This window comes from Microplitis demolitor, chromosome 4 (genome assembly GCF_026212275.2).
Source record: "Microplitis demolitor isolate Queensland-Clemson2020A chromosome 4, iyMicDemo2.1a, whole genome shotgun sequence".
Classification (NCBI taxonomy): Eukaryota; Metazoa; Arthropoda; class Insecta; order Hymenoptera; family Braconidae; genus Microplitis; species Microplitis demolitor.
The window spans coordinates 8,158,945-8,176,816 of record NC_068548.1 but is presented as its reverse complement, the minus strand read 5'-3'; the positions used below and the strand labels follow the sequence as shown (position 1 = coordinate 8,176,816).

At 28.2% G+C, this 17,872-nt stretch overlaps 1 protein-coding gene across 8 annotated transcripts in view; it reads right to left on the bottom strand.

The window, feature by feature from the left end:
* The window catches only part of LOC103572914 (probable G-protein coupled receptor B0563.6), a 138,546-nt gene that overhangs the window by 6,227 nt on the left and 114,447 nt on the right, over positions 1–17,872 (bottom strand). For 3 of the 8 annotated variants that reach the window (XR_008403477.1, XM_053737875.1, XM_053737874.1), the window contains 2 exons: positions 3,273–4,170; positions 1,894–2,043 (listed from right to left, as the gene is read on the bottom strand). Coding sequence is in view for 7 of the 8 variants with exons in the window: in XM_053737875.1 (XP_053593850.1) it covers positions 1,894–2,043; positions 3,273–3,492 (370 nt within the window). In the remaining variant the exon portion in view is untranslated. The remainder of the gene's footprint in view (positions 1–1,893; positions 2,044–3,272; positions 4,171–17,872) is intronic. The other 5 variants (XM_053737876.1, XM_053737877.1, XM_053737880.1 and 2 more) reach the window with 4 other exon arrangements.

Here is a 17,872-nt window from a genome sequence, read left to right as displayed (position 1 = left end):
CTTGAAAAATAATGTTGGTTACCTTGGAGTGCAAGTAAAATGTGAACTTGGCATATTTGTGATATTGTTAATTAGGATGGCTAGTAGTGGAAGAATTTAACAGTTTTAGATAAACAAATAAATATAAACATTGGAAGAGGTTATCTTTAATATGAATTAATTTGAATCAATAAAATTGCCGGATATTATTTCATTAACTTGTCAAACTTTTTTATACGTAATTCATTTAATGAATATTTAAGTTTTCAAATAAATTATAATTTTATAAATTATCAATTTATTTAGGATTTATTTCAACATATTCCTTCACAATATCTAAAATGGCTAGATTCACTTAAGCATCTATCAATGTGACCATTTAATGAATCACATGCTCCTTATAACTCTCGATTTATTTCTCATTGAATGCTCACATTGATAGATGTTTCAGTGAATGTGAACATGTTAGACATTGTGAAGGAATATGTTGAAACATATCCTAAATAAATTGATAATTTACAAAATTATAATTTATTTTAAAACTTAAATATTCATTAAATGAATCACCTATAAAAAAGTTTGACAAATTAATGAAATAAAATCCAGCAATTTTATTGATCCAAATTAATTTACATTAAAGATAACCTCTTCCAATGTTTATATTTATTTGTTTCTCTAAAACTGTCAAATTCTTCCACTACTAGCCATCCTAATTAACAATATCACAAATATGCCAAGTTCACATTTTACTTACGCTCCAGTGTAACCAACATTATTTTTCAAGCGTTCACCATACATTAGATTGACTACGAGTGAGAAATAATGTGACCAGGCATTAATGCTCCAAGCTGTACATTAACAAAATTTCCATTAATTAATTACTTTCTCTCGTAGTTTCGGAAATATTGAAATAATACCGGAATTTTACAGTATAAATATTGCATAAATACGGTATTACTTAAGCCATTTTTGTTAATTGTTTTGTCGGATTATAACCAAAAATTTTCTAAATAATTTCAGAACATTTATAGTAATAAAACAAAAAAATTATGGTATTTTTACAGCATTAAAACTGTAATTATACAGCATATTCATAGTATATTTTCGGCATTTTTGCAGTATCAAACCGTTCTACCTGGTAAAAAAGAATTTATATATAATTATATAAAATTTTATTTAGTTACATATAATTTCATATAATTATATATAACTTTAGAAAGACTCCTATTTCATCCCTTATATTTTTACCTGTTTAGCCGCTTAGACTGATAGTTCACCGTAGGGGTACACAATCTTACGTTTACCGCTCGACTTTTGATTGTAAAATGAAATCAGTCACATCATAGATTGAAAATTGTTTTAGGTGATCAATATTGTCTTCACACAGAAAAAAAGTTGCACCAAGAAATTCTTTTTTTCTGTACAACAATATGGTGCACGCACGATTTAAATATAAAATAAAGTTAACTGAACTCTTTAAAATCGAATTAGTGACAATCACTATTTGGCAGTGAATAGTCACTTATTGCTAGTGAAAAGTATACCACTATTTGAATTAGTGACATACTTTTCACTAGCAAACAGTGAATAATCACTATTTTCATTATTTCAAATTTAAGAGAGAACATTTGGTTAACGTTGGCCAGGCATACGAACTGGACCTTGATCAACATAAGTACCCTTTTATTCAATACTTTTATACGAAATTAGTGCCTACGCCCATCACGATTTTCAATCGTGACATTCGTAAATTTTTGAAATCAACCGCACTGCCCCCGCAGATCAACTTGGCCCATTCTTTTTTAAAAATCATACTAATCGATTTCGCAATCAAAAAATTTCGCTTTGTTTAAAAAATAGTGTCTTAATTTATCCCACTTTTTTCTATTAATAATTAAAGCATGCGAGTATTACCTAAGCATCCATTTCCTAAAAAAAGTTCTAAGTGAGCATGATAAAATGCTTGAGGCCAGTTACTCCATCTTCCTGTCTCTTTGTGAATGAGAACCCGCAAGGCAAAAGGAATACAGAACAGAATTGCCAATAATGCTGCCGCCGAGTATCCTATAGAGATAATACAAACTTGATTAAATATTTATATAATTATTACATAAATCGTATTCTTAAAGATATACTGCATGCAACTAAAACAGAATATTAGAAAGCTTTAAATTTTTTTTATTAATTAATTATACTGTCCCATCATTAAACTATGTTCTACTTATATTTTTTAGTTCATTTGATGCTTAGTTAACTTCATTTTGAGATATTGCTTCTCCGTGTTATCATTTTCAGCATATAGTGATAGCAGAAATATTTATATTCATATGATTATTTTGTTCCTGTTGTCGCAAGTCTTTTCCCGACTTACTTAAAGAAAAATTACTGACTATTATAGATATAATATGATATATTATGATTGTCAACGGAAAAGTTAAAAGCTACAGTTAAAGCTTACGCTTATTCCTATAGCTTGGAGGGATAAGCTATGTATCGTCTTTTACGTACCATATGCATTTCCCACAAAATGCTTACATTTTCAGGGAAACTATTCAGCTTTAGAGAAAGGTTAAAATAGACTTCTACTGTCAAGAATAGTAAAGAGATATATGAATGTAGTAACCGTTCATGTCAGAACAGAACTGAGTACTGTTTTGGATATTAATGACAACTATTTTGATAGTAACCAGTCATATGGTTCATGTACTGTGTAAGACAGCACTGGTTACTGTTTAAAAAGTAATAGTTCGTGTTAAACTATAACCCACTCCTGTTCTAACATGAATCAGTCATGTTAAAATGTATTTTTACCTATATTGTTCGTTGATTACTGCGCAGAACAGTAACCAGTACTATCTTGTTTGTTCCGTGTACGTCAACTCTATCTAAAATACGTTTTTACGGTTATTTACGTTTTCAAAGTTTGAATTTACGTTTTCAATGTCTAGTACGTTCAATCTACGATTTAAATTTCAACTCGGATAAAAAAAAAAATAATCGGTTTTTTTGGGTCATTCTAATATATAGAAGATATAAATTTATTATATTAATTATTATAGGCTGAATAGTAAGAAAAAAAAAACATATTAAAAAACCCATTTTAGTGATGCTTTACGGTGACGATCATTTTGCTCAAAATATGATTTTCAAAAAAATTTTAATAATCTGCAAAATCATCTTGAATGGTAAACATCGTGTGTGGAATTATACTTATATAGTGTCCAAAAGTGCTATCGATGTAAATAAATTTTTTTTGTTTGCTACAATATTTAAATTATAATCTTTTCACTCACCTCGCATATAAATATACGCAGTGCCTCGCATATTTTTTCTTGTTAGTACAACAAGATTGAATATATTTCCGACAATCCCTAAACAACAGATAGCTGGTAAAATTATCCCATAACTGATTCGTCTCAATGATGCTGTTCTTGGATCTTCTTGCATCTCCGAATCATCCAAGAGTAAACAAAGACGTGTATTAACTTCACTTTTATTATAGTTATTTATCATTATGATGTTTTGGCACCCTTTCTATTCTAAACTATTTCCTACTTGAAATATCATTTATTCTAATCATTACTTTTCTATGCTCCCTCCAATTTTATTTTCGACCATTTTCATATCTTTTAATTTTATACGATACAATATAATAATTTTCAAAACAACTACATGTTCATGTTGTAGCATTATCTTTTTTATGCCGAATATGATATAAATGATTTCAAATGATATTTCCAGTGATACACAACTATTTGTCTCATGTTATTTCGGATGAATCACTTAGTATTCTTACAAAAATCATAAAATTATTAGGTTTAATTATTTCGTTATTGAATTGTGGATTATTTTACAATTTTTTATTTGATTAATTCGTACTCCCAATTTATTTTAAAAAATGCGATGAAACGTAAAATATCTACATGGTTTAGAGTTATTTACATAGCGTCTTTAGCATTCTTGTATCCATTACACGTCCGTTGCATTTGACATTCGATAGACTGCAATTTTAAAAGATACGCTGACGCGAAATTTAAAAGCTTTAGAACCTCGTATATACTCATTTGCATGAAAGAAGTGAAATGATAACAATTAGAAAGAACGAAGCAATAAGAAACAATATTTATACGCTAGGACAAAAAGTAGTCAGATGCCCAATACCTACAACTTGATTTGGATTCCCCTTGAATTCTGCGAACAAAAAAGTCAAATATTTTTTTAACTTTATCACTGATTCTAAAACTAAAAATATTTCGTAAAGATAGCTGTGAAAACTAATCATGATTATATGTGCATATACAGCCTGTTGATATAGTATATGGGTCATTCCATGCCAAATCGACAAAGTTTTTACTCGAACCCGGTTGATTTTGCTGAATGTTTTCAATTTTTCTACTCCCTAAAAGACATTTTTAGAAATATTTTTTAAAATCGCTAGAACTTTATCAAAAATTGACCGATTGGGATCACACCAAATAGGACATTTGTGTTTTTTTATGTAGTTTAAAAAAAAATACGAAAAAAATTTCAAAAGCGTTTTATTTTTTATTTATTTAAAGATATTAGATTCGAATTATGAATTTATTTTAGAGTGCAGATCGTCCTTTTCTTTATTCTTTACTTTATTGAACGAAAAAAAAAACACAATATTTCGGACGATAAACCTTTAAATTTTCGAATAAAATTTTATTTTATAACTTCTGAAATTTCACGAGGAAGTCAATAAAATGTCATAATAAAGTCACATAAAATAAGCCAAATTCGAAAAATTTTTTTTTTTAATTAAAAAAAAAAAAATTAGAAGCGATTGTTGACACATCTTGAAACTATCGCGCAGATTTTTTCAGAATTAGTTGAAGTTTTTTTTTAATTAAAAAAAAAAAAATAATAAATAAAACGGGTCAGACTTCAGGAAAATAAAGGTTATTTCGAAAAAACCGAAATATTTTATAGATCTCGGATTTTTTAATTTTTTTCGTATTTTTTTTTTTTTTAAATAAATAAAAAAACAAAAATTTCCTATTTGGTGTGGTCCCAATCGGTCAATTTTTGAAAAAGTTCTAGCGATTTAAAAAAAAAAGGAAGGATTTTCTTCAAGAAATCGTAATATTGTTTCGGTTGGTTAAAAAAATCTGAAATTACTTCTAAAAATGTCTTTTAGGGGGTAAAAAAAGATAGAAAACGAGGAAAATGAGGAAAATCGAAGAGAGTCGGGTAAAAAATGTGTTGATTTGACATGGAATGACCCATATATTAACGATCATACATCAGTAACTTGTATGATTTAGAAGATTCGTAAAAAATATGAGAATGCAAATATTTTTACAAATGAAAAAAATATTTCCACTTTCTCTTGTCAGTCCATAAATTTTTTCTGTTTGATATTATGCATCGTATGACTTTACTTTACCCTCATTCTTCCTACCAGCAATAAGAAAAAGTTAATATGAGTGTATTTTCCAGCAGTACATTAATAAAAGTGAATTTGAATTCTTCAACTGAATCGAAGAGAAATTTAAAAATATGAATCACCCAGCTAATGATAAATATATTATAAAATCCTTGCATACTAAAATGTGTTGATTTGACATGGAATGACCCATATATTAACGATCATACATCAGTAACTTGTATGATTTAGAAGATTCGTAAAAAATATGAGAATGCAAATATTTTTACAAATGAAAAAAATATTTCCACTTTCTCTTGTCAGTCCATAAATTTTTTCTGTTTGATATTATGCATCGTATGACTTTACTTTACCCTCATTCTTCCTACCAGCAATAATAAAAAGTTAATATGAGTGTATTTTCCAGCAGCACATTAATAAAAGTGAATTTGAATTCTTCAACTGAATTGAAGAGAAATTTAAAAATATGAATCACCCAGCTAATGATAAATATATTATAAAATCCTTGTACACTAAAATTCGCTTAAAACTATTTAATACATATCTACAGTACTGTTAACATTATTTGTTGTACTGGACATAATATTTGATAAGATCGCTGATAGAGAAACAGTAAATTTTCGAATTTCCCAAAAGCAAACACTGTAAAAAAATTTTTGACTCGGTGTAATGTAAATGACTCATTGTAAAAAATTAACTCTAATATCGTGTTAAATTTAGGCGGTGTGAATCGAAAATTGTTACACCGTTAAGTGTGTAAATGTCTAACTTATGATAATTTTGCATTAAGAAAAATAATCACAAAAATATTGAAATGTTCAAAATACTATTTAATGTCCAAATAAAAGTAATATATAATTATTGGTTAAGTAGTTAGAGATGTTCAATATCATTTGTTACTCATTATTAAAATTACAAATATTAGCACGGAATGGTGTAAGAAAAGTAGATTACACTGTGTTAAAAAAAGTCTTAATTTTTTTTTTTATTAACAAAAACGTTTTGCAAGTAACGTCTCAGTCTACTCTAACGGAATACTGGATAAAGATTTTTCTTATGCAGTTAATTAAATGTACAAAATAAAATAATTCAATCTATTCTGAATCGTTTGGTCACAAAGTTTATACGAAAATGTTTATTATTAATAATAATAATAATTATTTAATTTAATCAACACAAAAAAATTCTAGCCAGACAGCTACCGTTTGTATCGACGTGGTCTGCACGTATCCATAGTGGAGAGAAATTGCGCTCGTCTTCACGACTTTTTTAAAATTCCAAGCGCGTGAATTATTTTATTACAGGCAATTATTTATTTTAATTTTATAAATATGGCTTTGTACTTTATGACCTCAATATGCCCTTAATGAGCCTGTAAAATTTTAAATTGATCTATTAAACGGTTTTTCATAGTCTATGGATCAAAATTTTACCACCCAATTAAAAGAACAAGTTTTGTTCCTTTAATTATGTAATCAAAATCAAAATGAAAAAATAATTTTTTTTGTATTTTTTTTCACTTTAGCGTTGATTACTAAATAAATGTGAGGAAAAATGAAAAAATACAAATTTTCAAAAAAGTCCAAAAACAAAAAAATCTGTCTATCGGTTGACCCTGTAGGCCAGTCCTAAAACTTCCCACTGTTTTCAAGCTCCTTGAGCTCGAAAACATTGTTGTGAATACATTTTCGAGCTCGTCGAGCTCGAAAATACTATTGTATGCCATTGTTTTCGAAAAAAACTGCTTTTTATCATTTTTTCTTCAACGATATCTCTCAAAAGAATTGATCGATTGAGACGGTTGAGGCAACGATCGACGCGTTTTATTGAGCTCTAGAGCTGATCAAATTTTGAAATTGATCAGATGGATCGCTTCGAAAATAATCGAAGAAAACCGTTTTTCACCATTTCTTTCTCGATCGATTTCTCTCGAACGAATGAACCGATTAAGAAGGTCGAGGCGGCAATTGACGCGTCTTATTGAATTTTAATGCTGATTAGATTTTGAAATTGATCGATCGAGCCATTTCTAAAAAATTAAAAAAAACCTAAAAAAAAAAAAAATTTTTTTTTTTGTTTTTCTTACATATCTTAGAGTCTATCTGATCGATCGATTTGAAATTTTGAGAAAAGTTGACGGCCAACAAACTTTTTTGATTGCCACCTCAAACATTTTAATTGGTCAGTTCATTAAAAAGATATTAAGAGTTTACGTCCACACACACACACACACACACACACACACACACACACACACACACACACACACACACACACACACACACTCGGACATCCTTCTGAAAATAGTCAGAATAGCTTCCTAGAACCTTAAAACGTTGACATTTGATGAAAACTCAATTTTCAAAAATTGGGGTGAAACCAATAACTTCTCGAATTTTGGAAAATTGATAATTTTCTTAGCGGGAAGTTAAAAATCTCAAACACATAAAACAAATCGATTTTTTTTCTTAACTTTTTTAGTTCCTTCAATCGTTTAGTAAAACTTTGATCGATCACCTCCGAAAAACTGTTCGATAGATCAATTTAAAAATTTACATGGTTATTGAGGATACATTAAGCTAGTAAGTACCTGGCAACATTAGTTTTTTTATCGATGTTTACAAAGTAGTGGTTTATTTACTAAAAAACCAAAAAAGGCATTTTTTTTGTTCTTATCTCTGATGGATATTAAAAATAAAAATAAAATTTTGTACAAAAAATGATGAAAGAGTCTTATAAGGAATTTATTCATGTTTTCAATGACACCCTCAAATTTGCAGTGCAATCATTGGTACTTGAAATATCGATGACCAAACCCGAAAAGATCATTTTTCGTTTGAAAGCTGATATCTCAGCGACAAGTTGTCGTACGGATCTCCAAAAAAATGAAAGCTGATTAATTTTGCTTACTGACCTATGCATTGGTTAAGTTGAAAAAATTTGTTCGCAGCCCGTGGACTCTCTCAAAGAACCCGGGTCGAAAAATTTGATCTGTTTTTAATGAACTAAAAATTTTAAGTTATTTTTATTCAATTTTATTTTTTATTTATATTTAATTAATATGTGAATTTTAATCTAGTTTTGCCCTTACTATTCCTTATTTAGACTATTTTCAGATTTATTTTCAATAATTTTTGGTCTGTTTTTATTCTTATTTAGATCAAAATCAGACTTTTTCTGTCAATTATTTTTAGTCTGATTTTGATCTATATTCGATCAAAAACAGATTAAAATTTTTTTGTTATAATTATAATGATAAATAATATAAAGAAAAAAATTAATGAAAGTTTGATATTTTTTTACACATTGAAATAAAATAATATTTATTTAATAAATAAATTAGCCTCAATTAACATATAGATATTACTTTAAAAAAATTTAACTTTATCCTCCTTCTTTTCTTCTGATAGTGCACCCTAGTAACTGAGACTCTCTTTGAACATACATTCTGAGAATGATCAACTATTTTTCTCTGGCTTCTTCTACCTCCAACTTATTCAATTCCTTGTCATCATCTGTTAGATATTTTTATAAATACAGAAATTTATTATTATAAGTTTATATTCAAAATGAAAGAAAATCTTAATTTAAAGAATAATTGGTGAAAAACCTTGCCATTAAAAAATGAATTATTCTAAGGAACTCGAAGATTGTGCGACACTGAGTAATCTTAATTAAAAAAAAAAAAAATTACGTGACAAAATTTTTTTTCAATTATTTGCTTCATTAAAAGCGTTATATAAAAGCAATAAATTTGAATTCGAAAAATAATTAAGAAAAAAAATTATCATTTCCATTTATGGACAAAATTAATTACTACATGATTTATTAAAAATAACAAGAATGAATAAAGTTCAATTAAACTTACTGCTCATGGAAAGTGATTCGGGATTATCTAGATATAGAGGATTATTTAAATTTTCTTGATATTTGAAACGTGCTGTTGCTATTTCGTATTACAATATCACAGAGGAATATTTCGATACGGTTTTTAATGTCAGAATATTTTTCGATTTTATTCAGTGAATTAAAGAAATTTTTGTTGAGATTTTAACGCCAATTTTACTACTTTCGTTAAATATTATTAATATTCTATCAAGACAACTTAAAAATATAGCTGTCAGATAATCATTAACTGCCGACATTTTTAAACAAAAGGCACTAAGTAAATAGTAAACAAAAAAAACTCCATTCTCGATCTTAGAATACTTTTTATAAATTTTTTCTAGACATAAATAAAATTATTATGTCCACGATTTAATCTAGTTTTGTCCTTGCACAATTTCAGAATCAAAATTTTTCTAAGTTCCAGAATTAATCTATTTTTGTCCTTCTGTATTGCAATTGTTTTTTAAAACAGCAGATCAAAAACAGCTTAAAATTTTTATAAAAGATCAAAAACAGATCAACTAGTTCAAATACAGACCAATTAGTCCAAATGCAGTGCAGTTAGACCAAAATCAGACCAAATATTTCGATCCGGGAAAAGAACAAATTTAGAAAATTTTTGTCTTGCGGTATTTCTTATGTTCACGCAATAGCTAAATTTATAAAAAAAAATTTGAACAAAATGCGTCGAAACTAGAGATTTCAAGCTACAATATACTTCTTTTTTTTTGTGATATGATTATTTTTCACGAATTTACAGCCTTGCAAAAATCACTGAAAAATTTCCAATATTTTTCTGTTCCTTATATTATGGCATGAGTGTATAACGGAGGCAATGCCTGGCTTACACCGTTGAAACACTGTTAGTAAATCAATACAGTCTGTAATTGATTTTAGATGTATGAAAAATTCTACTAATCAATTATTAATTATTTAAACAGCTTATTATAGTTTTTTTTAATAATACTTATTTTTGATTTTGAATTAAAGTAAATTTCAATTAATAAATATTGCACATCTCAATCGAATCAAATTCGGAGTGAATTCGGAACGGATGAGTGTTTATTTATTTTATTCCCACGAGTATAATTCACTTTGAAGAAAAGTTTATTTTAATACTACAACCCCGCATAGGCGTGAATGCAGATTTAAATAAAATCTAGATTACCCCACTTAAAAATGAAATTCATTATTCACTCCATATGTGGGATAATGTTTTATAAACTCCGGAACTCTGAGTGACGGAGTAAATTTTGATTTAGATAAAATCCGTAACCACTTTAAATTCACTTCCAATTTTTTTCACTGTATTGGTGCCTTACAATCAAAATTTCTTTAATAAAAATTGTCTTACGTCTTAACTTGCAATTCTTATCATTTATGACGAGACAGCTTTTGGTATGACAATTCTATAGCTTTTTTTTTCCTCTGATATTTAACACCCTAGGTTGACTTCTTCGTCGAGCTTTCGGTCAATATTGTTAATGCATTAGCGTCGTTGCCAATGGAGCTATGCTATCCTTCATGACTCTATATCTTTCTTCATCTCATCGCGATAAATCACCAACTCTATTTAACGTTTATTATTTTGCAGAGATGCTCACTAAGAAAATCATGTGTTTATGTCGTTTGTACTACCGTAATCATATAAATAATATAATATAGTTAGAAAATTTTATTGAGATTTCAATCAGTATAAATAACCTAATTAAAATAATAATGTATATATTACCGCACTATCCGCTCTATATATAGAGAAAATGCCCTACTATTTTGATTTGGATACATCCTTACATCAAGTACTTGTTTTATAAGATCATTATTACATTACATACATCTATAATTGTTTAAATATTATTTAAATAGTTACAATTAAATTTTATTAAAGATAATTAATGTCAATTTATCGCTCAGAATAAATTCTAATTCAAGTTTATAACGAATAGAATATCTAATTTATTTCATTTACTTTTTTATTACACCACCTGGTTACCTGATATGCTACTAAAGCCGCAAGAGAATTTCTCGTTAACGCGCTTTTTTATTGGCTTTAAAATACCATCACGACGATACTTTATTATGCAACATGAATTTATTCAGTGTCTTAATAACTTTTATATTTTATAAAATTATATGCATTAGTTGTTGTTGTATTTTTTTACTTAGAATTACATACTTTAATTGTGAAACGTTGAATGTAATTGTAATATTGATAAAAGAATGTATACTGATTTAATTAAAATAATATTTATGGTGAATTATACAAGTTAATATAATGCAAGCGTACTTTTACACAAAGAACATTTAAATATAAATTTTGGTAGTCATGGCAGTCTCTACGCATATTTTTATACATTTATGTATGGGGCATTCCATGCTAACTCGTCCTACCAATGGATTTTGCATCTCCGATTTCGCTGAAATTGGGATATTTTACTGTACTCCTAAAAACAGGTTTTTATGAATTTTTTCAAATTTTTTCATCCAGCTAATCAGAAGATATAAATTTTTCAAGATTTCGGGGCATTTTTTTTTAAATAGCCATAACTTAGTGGAAAATTGTCCGATTTGGTTTTTTTTTTTTTCAAAATTCGTGTTTTTTGATGAATTTTATAGAAAATTCATGCAAAAAATTATTCATTATGAATTTTATTGTTTTTTTCTTATTTTAAATTTAAAACGGAAATTTTACGATTGTCTGTATTCTTCGATTTTTTTTAAAAATTCTCAAAAATATAACTCCCCATAACACGAATTTTAAGCCTACTCTCGTAATGGGATAATGATGGGTTATAATTTTTTTTAACTTCTCGGTAAGAAAATTGAAAATTTTCAAAGATTTGGGAAGTTATTGGTTTCGGTCTGATTTTCGGAAACCGTATTCCTATCAGATCTTGACGTTTTGAGGTTCTAGGAAGCTATTCTGACTAATTTCACGATGATATCCGAGTGTATGCATGTGTGTATGTACGTCCGTATGTGAATATCTGTGATTTTTGAACGGATGAACCGACGTCATTCGATGCGTCTCGTTAATATCTAAAAACTATGAAAATTTGAGCTTAATCAGTATGGTGCGTTCCAAGATGTTTCAAAAATTACATTTTTTCAAAAATTTTTTTTAAATAACTTTTAATTTGCTCAATGAATTTATTTCAAAATCTTATCAGCTCTGAAACTATATGAGCCGCGTCGAATGACATCTTAACGATCAAAATCCGTTCAAAAGTTACAGATATTTACATACGGACGTACATACACCCATACATACACTCGGATATCATCGTGAAATTAGTTAGAATAGCTTCCTAGAACCTCAAAATGTCAAGATCTGATGGGAATACGGTTTTCGAAAATCAAACCGAAACCAATAACTCCCCAAATCTTTGAAAATTTTCAATTTTCTTACCGAGAAGTTAAAAAAAATTATAACCCATCATTATCCCATTACGAGAGTAGGCTTAAAATTCGTGTTTTGGGGAGTTATATTTTTGAGAATTTTTAAAAAAATCGGTCTGTCGGTTGACCCTGCGGGCCAGCCCCAAAACTTCCCGCTGTTTTCGACCTCACAGAGCTCGAAAACATTAGTGTAGATATATTTTCGAGCTCTTCGAGCTCGAAAATGCTATCACATTCAATTGTTTTTTTATGATCTTTTCAAGCTCTAACAAGTTACCTGTTATGCTGAAGTTTGAAAATTTAAGAATCGAAAATCATCAATGAAGCGGTTTTTAAAATTTAGTTCCTGATTTTGTTCAGTAAAATAAGTGTATTGAGGCAGAAATCAATGTCGGGGATCAAAATAAAGATTTAAATAAATTTTGACTCATGTAAGAAACAATAAAATATGAAATATCCGATAAAAATATTAAAAACTACGTTTTATCGATTTTTTTGTTGATAATATGATTTAAACTAAAAACCAAGTTCGATGACATTATATGATCGAAAGAAACCATAAAAAAGATGAGTCGGTATGATATCAGGCACATTTTAGTACGTTATATTCTGATTTATCCGGAAAAAATAACATAAAATGTTATTTTTTTAACTTTTCAACGCCGATATCTTTCGAACTAATCAATGGATTTTGATAGTTGACGTGGCAATCGGCGCGTTTTATTGAGTTCTAGAGCTGATTAAAATTTAAAATCGATCGCGTCAGTCGTTTCGAAAATATTTAGAAAAAACCGTTTTTCACCATTTCTTTCTCCCGCGATAACTCTCGAACGAATTATCCGATTTTGATGTTTGAGGTGGCAATCGACGCGTTTTATTGAGTACTAGAGCTGATTAGATTTTGAAGTCGATCGTATAAGTCGTTTTTGAGAAATCAATAAAAAACTAAAAAAAAAATTTTTTTTTTTTTCGTAATTCGCCAATATTTTCGAGTCTATTCGATCAAATAATCTGAAATTTTAAGGAAAGTTGAAGGCCAACAAGCTCTTTCGATTGCCACTTTAACCATCCAAATCGATTCATTAGTTCAAAAGTTACAAAGAGTTTACACACACACACACACACACACACACACACACACACACACACACACACACACACACACACACACACACACACATACACACACTCGGACATCATTCTGAAAATAGTCAGAATAGCTTCCTAGGACCTCAAAACGTCGACATCTGATGAAAACTCGATTTTCGAAAATCGGGGTGAAAACAATAACTTCCCGAAATTTTTGAAAATCGTCGATTTTCTTAGCGAGAAGTTAAAAAATCGAAGGATACAAACAATCTTAAAATTAGTTAACAATTTTATAAAACAAGAAAATTAAATGTTAATAGAATATTAGTATTACATCGAAAATTCACTATGATTTTTTTAAAAGCTCAAAAATAAACCTTCACTTTAAAATGACACTTAATACAAAAGTGAATCAAATAACAAAACATAAAAAAATTATTACAAAATAGCTTCATGAAATGAATTTATCTCTTATTAATCTAAATAAATTGATTTTACCTTTTTCTTCATTGTTGTTTTAATTAAGTGAGTTTTAAGTTTATAATATAAAAACACATCTTACTGATTTTACAAATTCATTCGTAAAACAAAAGTTTCAGAACTAACAAATTATTAAAGCATTAACGTTTAATGGATATTCCAATAAAAAGAATACTGGAAAAATGTTAGGTTTGAGAATAAAAATGACCCTATTTCGTCAAAATATGATATTGAAATTTTTTTCTCTTGTTTCATTTCACAGCACACTCCAGTTGCTGCTCTTATGTCGCGTCGCGGCGCCAACTAGTAGCATTTGCGTCACTGCCAATTCTACCACCACCCGAAGAAAGTGGTGAGTTAGCGCAAAGAAAAGTAGGAGAAGCTTTTGTGGACTTCGTATAGCTAAAGTTTAGAATTCAAGATAATAGCAGAAAAAATCACGAATCATAAATTCAGCTTGATGCGTGCTTTTTACATTTTTTCTTTATGGTAAATAGTTGTAAATTTTACATTAGAAAAAAATAGTGACTTCGTTCTTGAAGTATTTATAAAAAGTCATAAAAAGTCAATCTGTTGGAAAAAAAAAAATTGGTTTTCTTGGATTTGACCTCGCAGAGAACCAATTTGGAGTTGTGAGCTGCTGTGAAATACTGTCACTCATCTAGAGCTGCAGGACTTTAGAAATCATAAGCAAATTGAATTTATTTCACTATGAAATTCTAATTATGCACAGAAAAAAAATTCTAATTAAATTTACGATAATAATATCGTAATTTGTTCTGTTGATTATTGTAGTGATGGACTAGACTTTCGGAATCATAATTTTTACGACGTAGCGTTGGAAATTTCATTTAAGAAATAATATCCAGAAAAATAATACCAATTCTTAAGCTCTCTAGTATAAATTACGATGTGAATATCGTAAAATTTGAAGAGAAGCTTTAAATAAAAAAATAAAATAATAATCGTCCGGAAGTTGGGTTCGAACCCAACTCTTTTCAAGTTCGAAGAGTCCGACGCCTTGGACCACTCAGCCACCGAAGAGCCTACACTTTATGTGATGGTTTTATGTTTTTGCATATCAATTAAAAATTTATTAAAAATGTCATAAGACACAAAAACAAACGATAAAATTATAAACAAAATTAGATGTACCAAAGATAAAAATTGTACTGAGATTTATATTATAGCTATAACCAAGTATAAACCAAAAATATTATATTTTATTTTTAATCTGTTTAAGTTATTTTTAAGATGTTTTTTACTTATACCATGTATCAGAGATTATATCAAACAAAAACATACTTTCTAAATCGAAAAAAAAAATCGAGCCTACACTTTAGATGGATTTTAAGGTCCATATAAATAATTTGAATAAACATTCATAAGTCACCAGAGCGCTTCTTTCTAAAGATGCAGTTAATATTTAATAATTACAATACAATATATTTATTGTAATATTTATTTTATTTGAAAGTACATAGAAAGATAAATATAGGAATAAATATAGTTTTTTAATTATAATTTTTCTTTCTTTTTTTTTACGATGTTGACTTGTAATTTTCGACGTAATTATTAATCCTAAAAGGCTTTGTTAAAATTACGACATTAAATAGTAAAAGATATAACCCCCATAGTAAATTTTGAAATAAGATATTTTAAAATTGACGCTAATGAAAGTCTAGTCCACAATTACGATATTAACATCATAAATTTTGCTAGAATTTTCTTTTCGTGTAGCGAAAGTATATACGGAAAAAAAAAATATAGAAAATTTTATTAAAAAATATGAGAATAATTCAAAAAAAATTTGAATAGTAATCTCGAAACGCTTATGATTTATACCCAGAAAGAAAGAAATATTTGTCCCAAATGAATTAATTTATTTGTGACTTTTTTTAAAATATTTCTTAATGGTAAATAAATATATTTGGTACAGCTAAATATGACAGTTGATTGAAATAATTTTATAATTTGATGGAAACATATCATTTATTTGTGGTAAGTAATTGATATATTTCTGGTAAAGATATTAAATTTGTGACAAATAACCTAAAATTTGGTGATACTATACATATATTTGAAGCCCTTATTTATTTGTAGCAATTGAATCATCTCATCTTTATCACAAATAAATCAAGCAATTAAACTACTCAAATATATTGTATATTTGTCACAATTAAATATTTATTTGGCCATATTCAAACATACGATATCTTTGGCTCAAATAAATCTTAGTTGGTTCAAATAAATCTTTTTTCCAGTGTATTGTTATGTTCAACTAGTAGCTTGTACTGTGATGTTGGACAAGTTATTATTATTATTATTGTTTTCGGCCTTAGTCTTTCGACCAATAGACCGGAATCACACTGAGTAATTATCTGGAAGATTTGTTATGAAATGAAAGATGTTGAATATACGAATTTAACTACTATATATTATACAATTGAAAATTTTGATGATGTGAATACAATAACTTGATATCAAAAGTATTAGGTGGCTAGTCAGCCGACTCTAATTTACAATAAAATGGTTACGATGAAATTCATTTTAAATACTAGAGAAGACTATAGAATTTTGAATACAATACATTTTTTTATAATCTTTCCGTGTGTTGGAAGTATTTCTATATTTTGGCATACATAAACTTAAAGATTACAGTACCTGAAGTTGTGGAGATTTGAGTATATTTGTGGTTTACACTAAGTTTACTGTAGGGTAGGGCGGGGCTAGTTGATCATAGGGGCAAGTTGTGCAATCGAAATATCTCGAAAACTAAACAAATTACAACAAAAGTGTAAATGGTGAAAAGAAGGGGTTACGGGAGGAGAACACAGCACGCGACAGATAACGGCTGTCCAGTGCGCAGACTAGCTGACAGAACGCTTTGTTTTTTTTTTTGTGTCAAAAAAAAAAAAAAACGGATGTTTAGACTTTTTCTCCTACACTTGCTGAAAAAAATTTTTTCGTGATCACGTAAGTATCCAAGCATAATGTAGTTATTGCTCTTTCAATTATATATGATTATTTGTTTTTAATTCTTATCATTCTATCATAACCTAACTTTTAGTTTGTTGCTCCAATTGGGGCTAGTTGAGCAAGGCGCGCTGACTGCTTGCTCAACTAGCCCCACTAGATTTTTATTATACACAAGTTAAATTTTTCTTTACTTAATTAATAATTTTCAATTTATTTGTACATGTGATGATTTAACATAGTGTGTTACAATTACAATAATTCGTTTTGATGTTATAATAATAATTATTATTATCACATTTCAGGATGCGTACATACAAAAGGAAGACCTCAAGAGGTTTAGCTTCAAGTCAGCAACTTAATGATGCAGCAAAGGCTGTATCAGAAGAAAAAATGAACGTTGGTCTGACCTATGTTTGTATCAATTGTGATAGTGACTAAAATGATTAATAATTTGAGATTTTTAATCATCTAGCAATATTTCTGGTCTCATAATTTGTCACTAGTTTAATTTAATATTTATTTACTTAATAATTATTCTTAAATATATCATTTTAAATGCAAAAAGTATAATAATGATCCAAAGATTAGGAAGTGTTAATTTTGTTTGATTTTACCAGAGTTATTCTAATAATATAATAAGTAGATAAC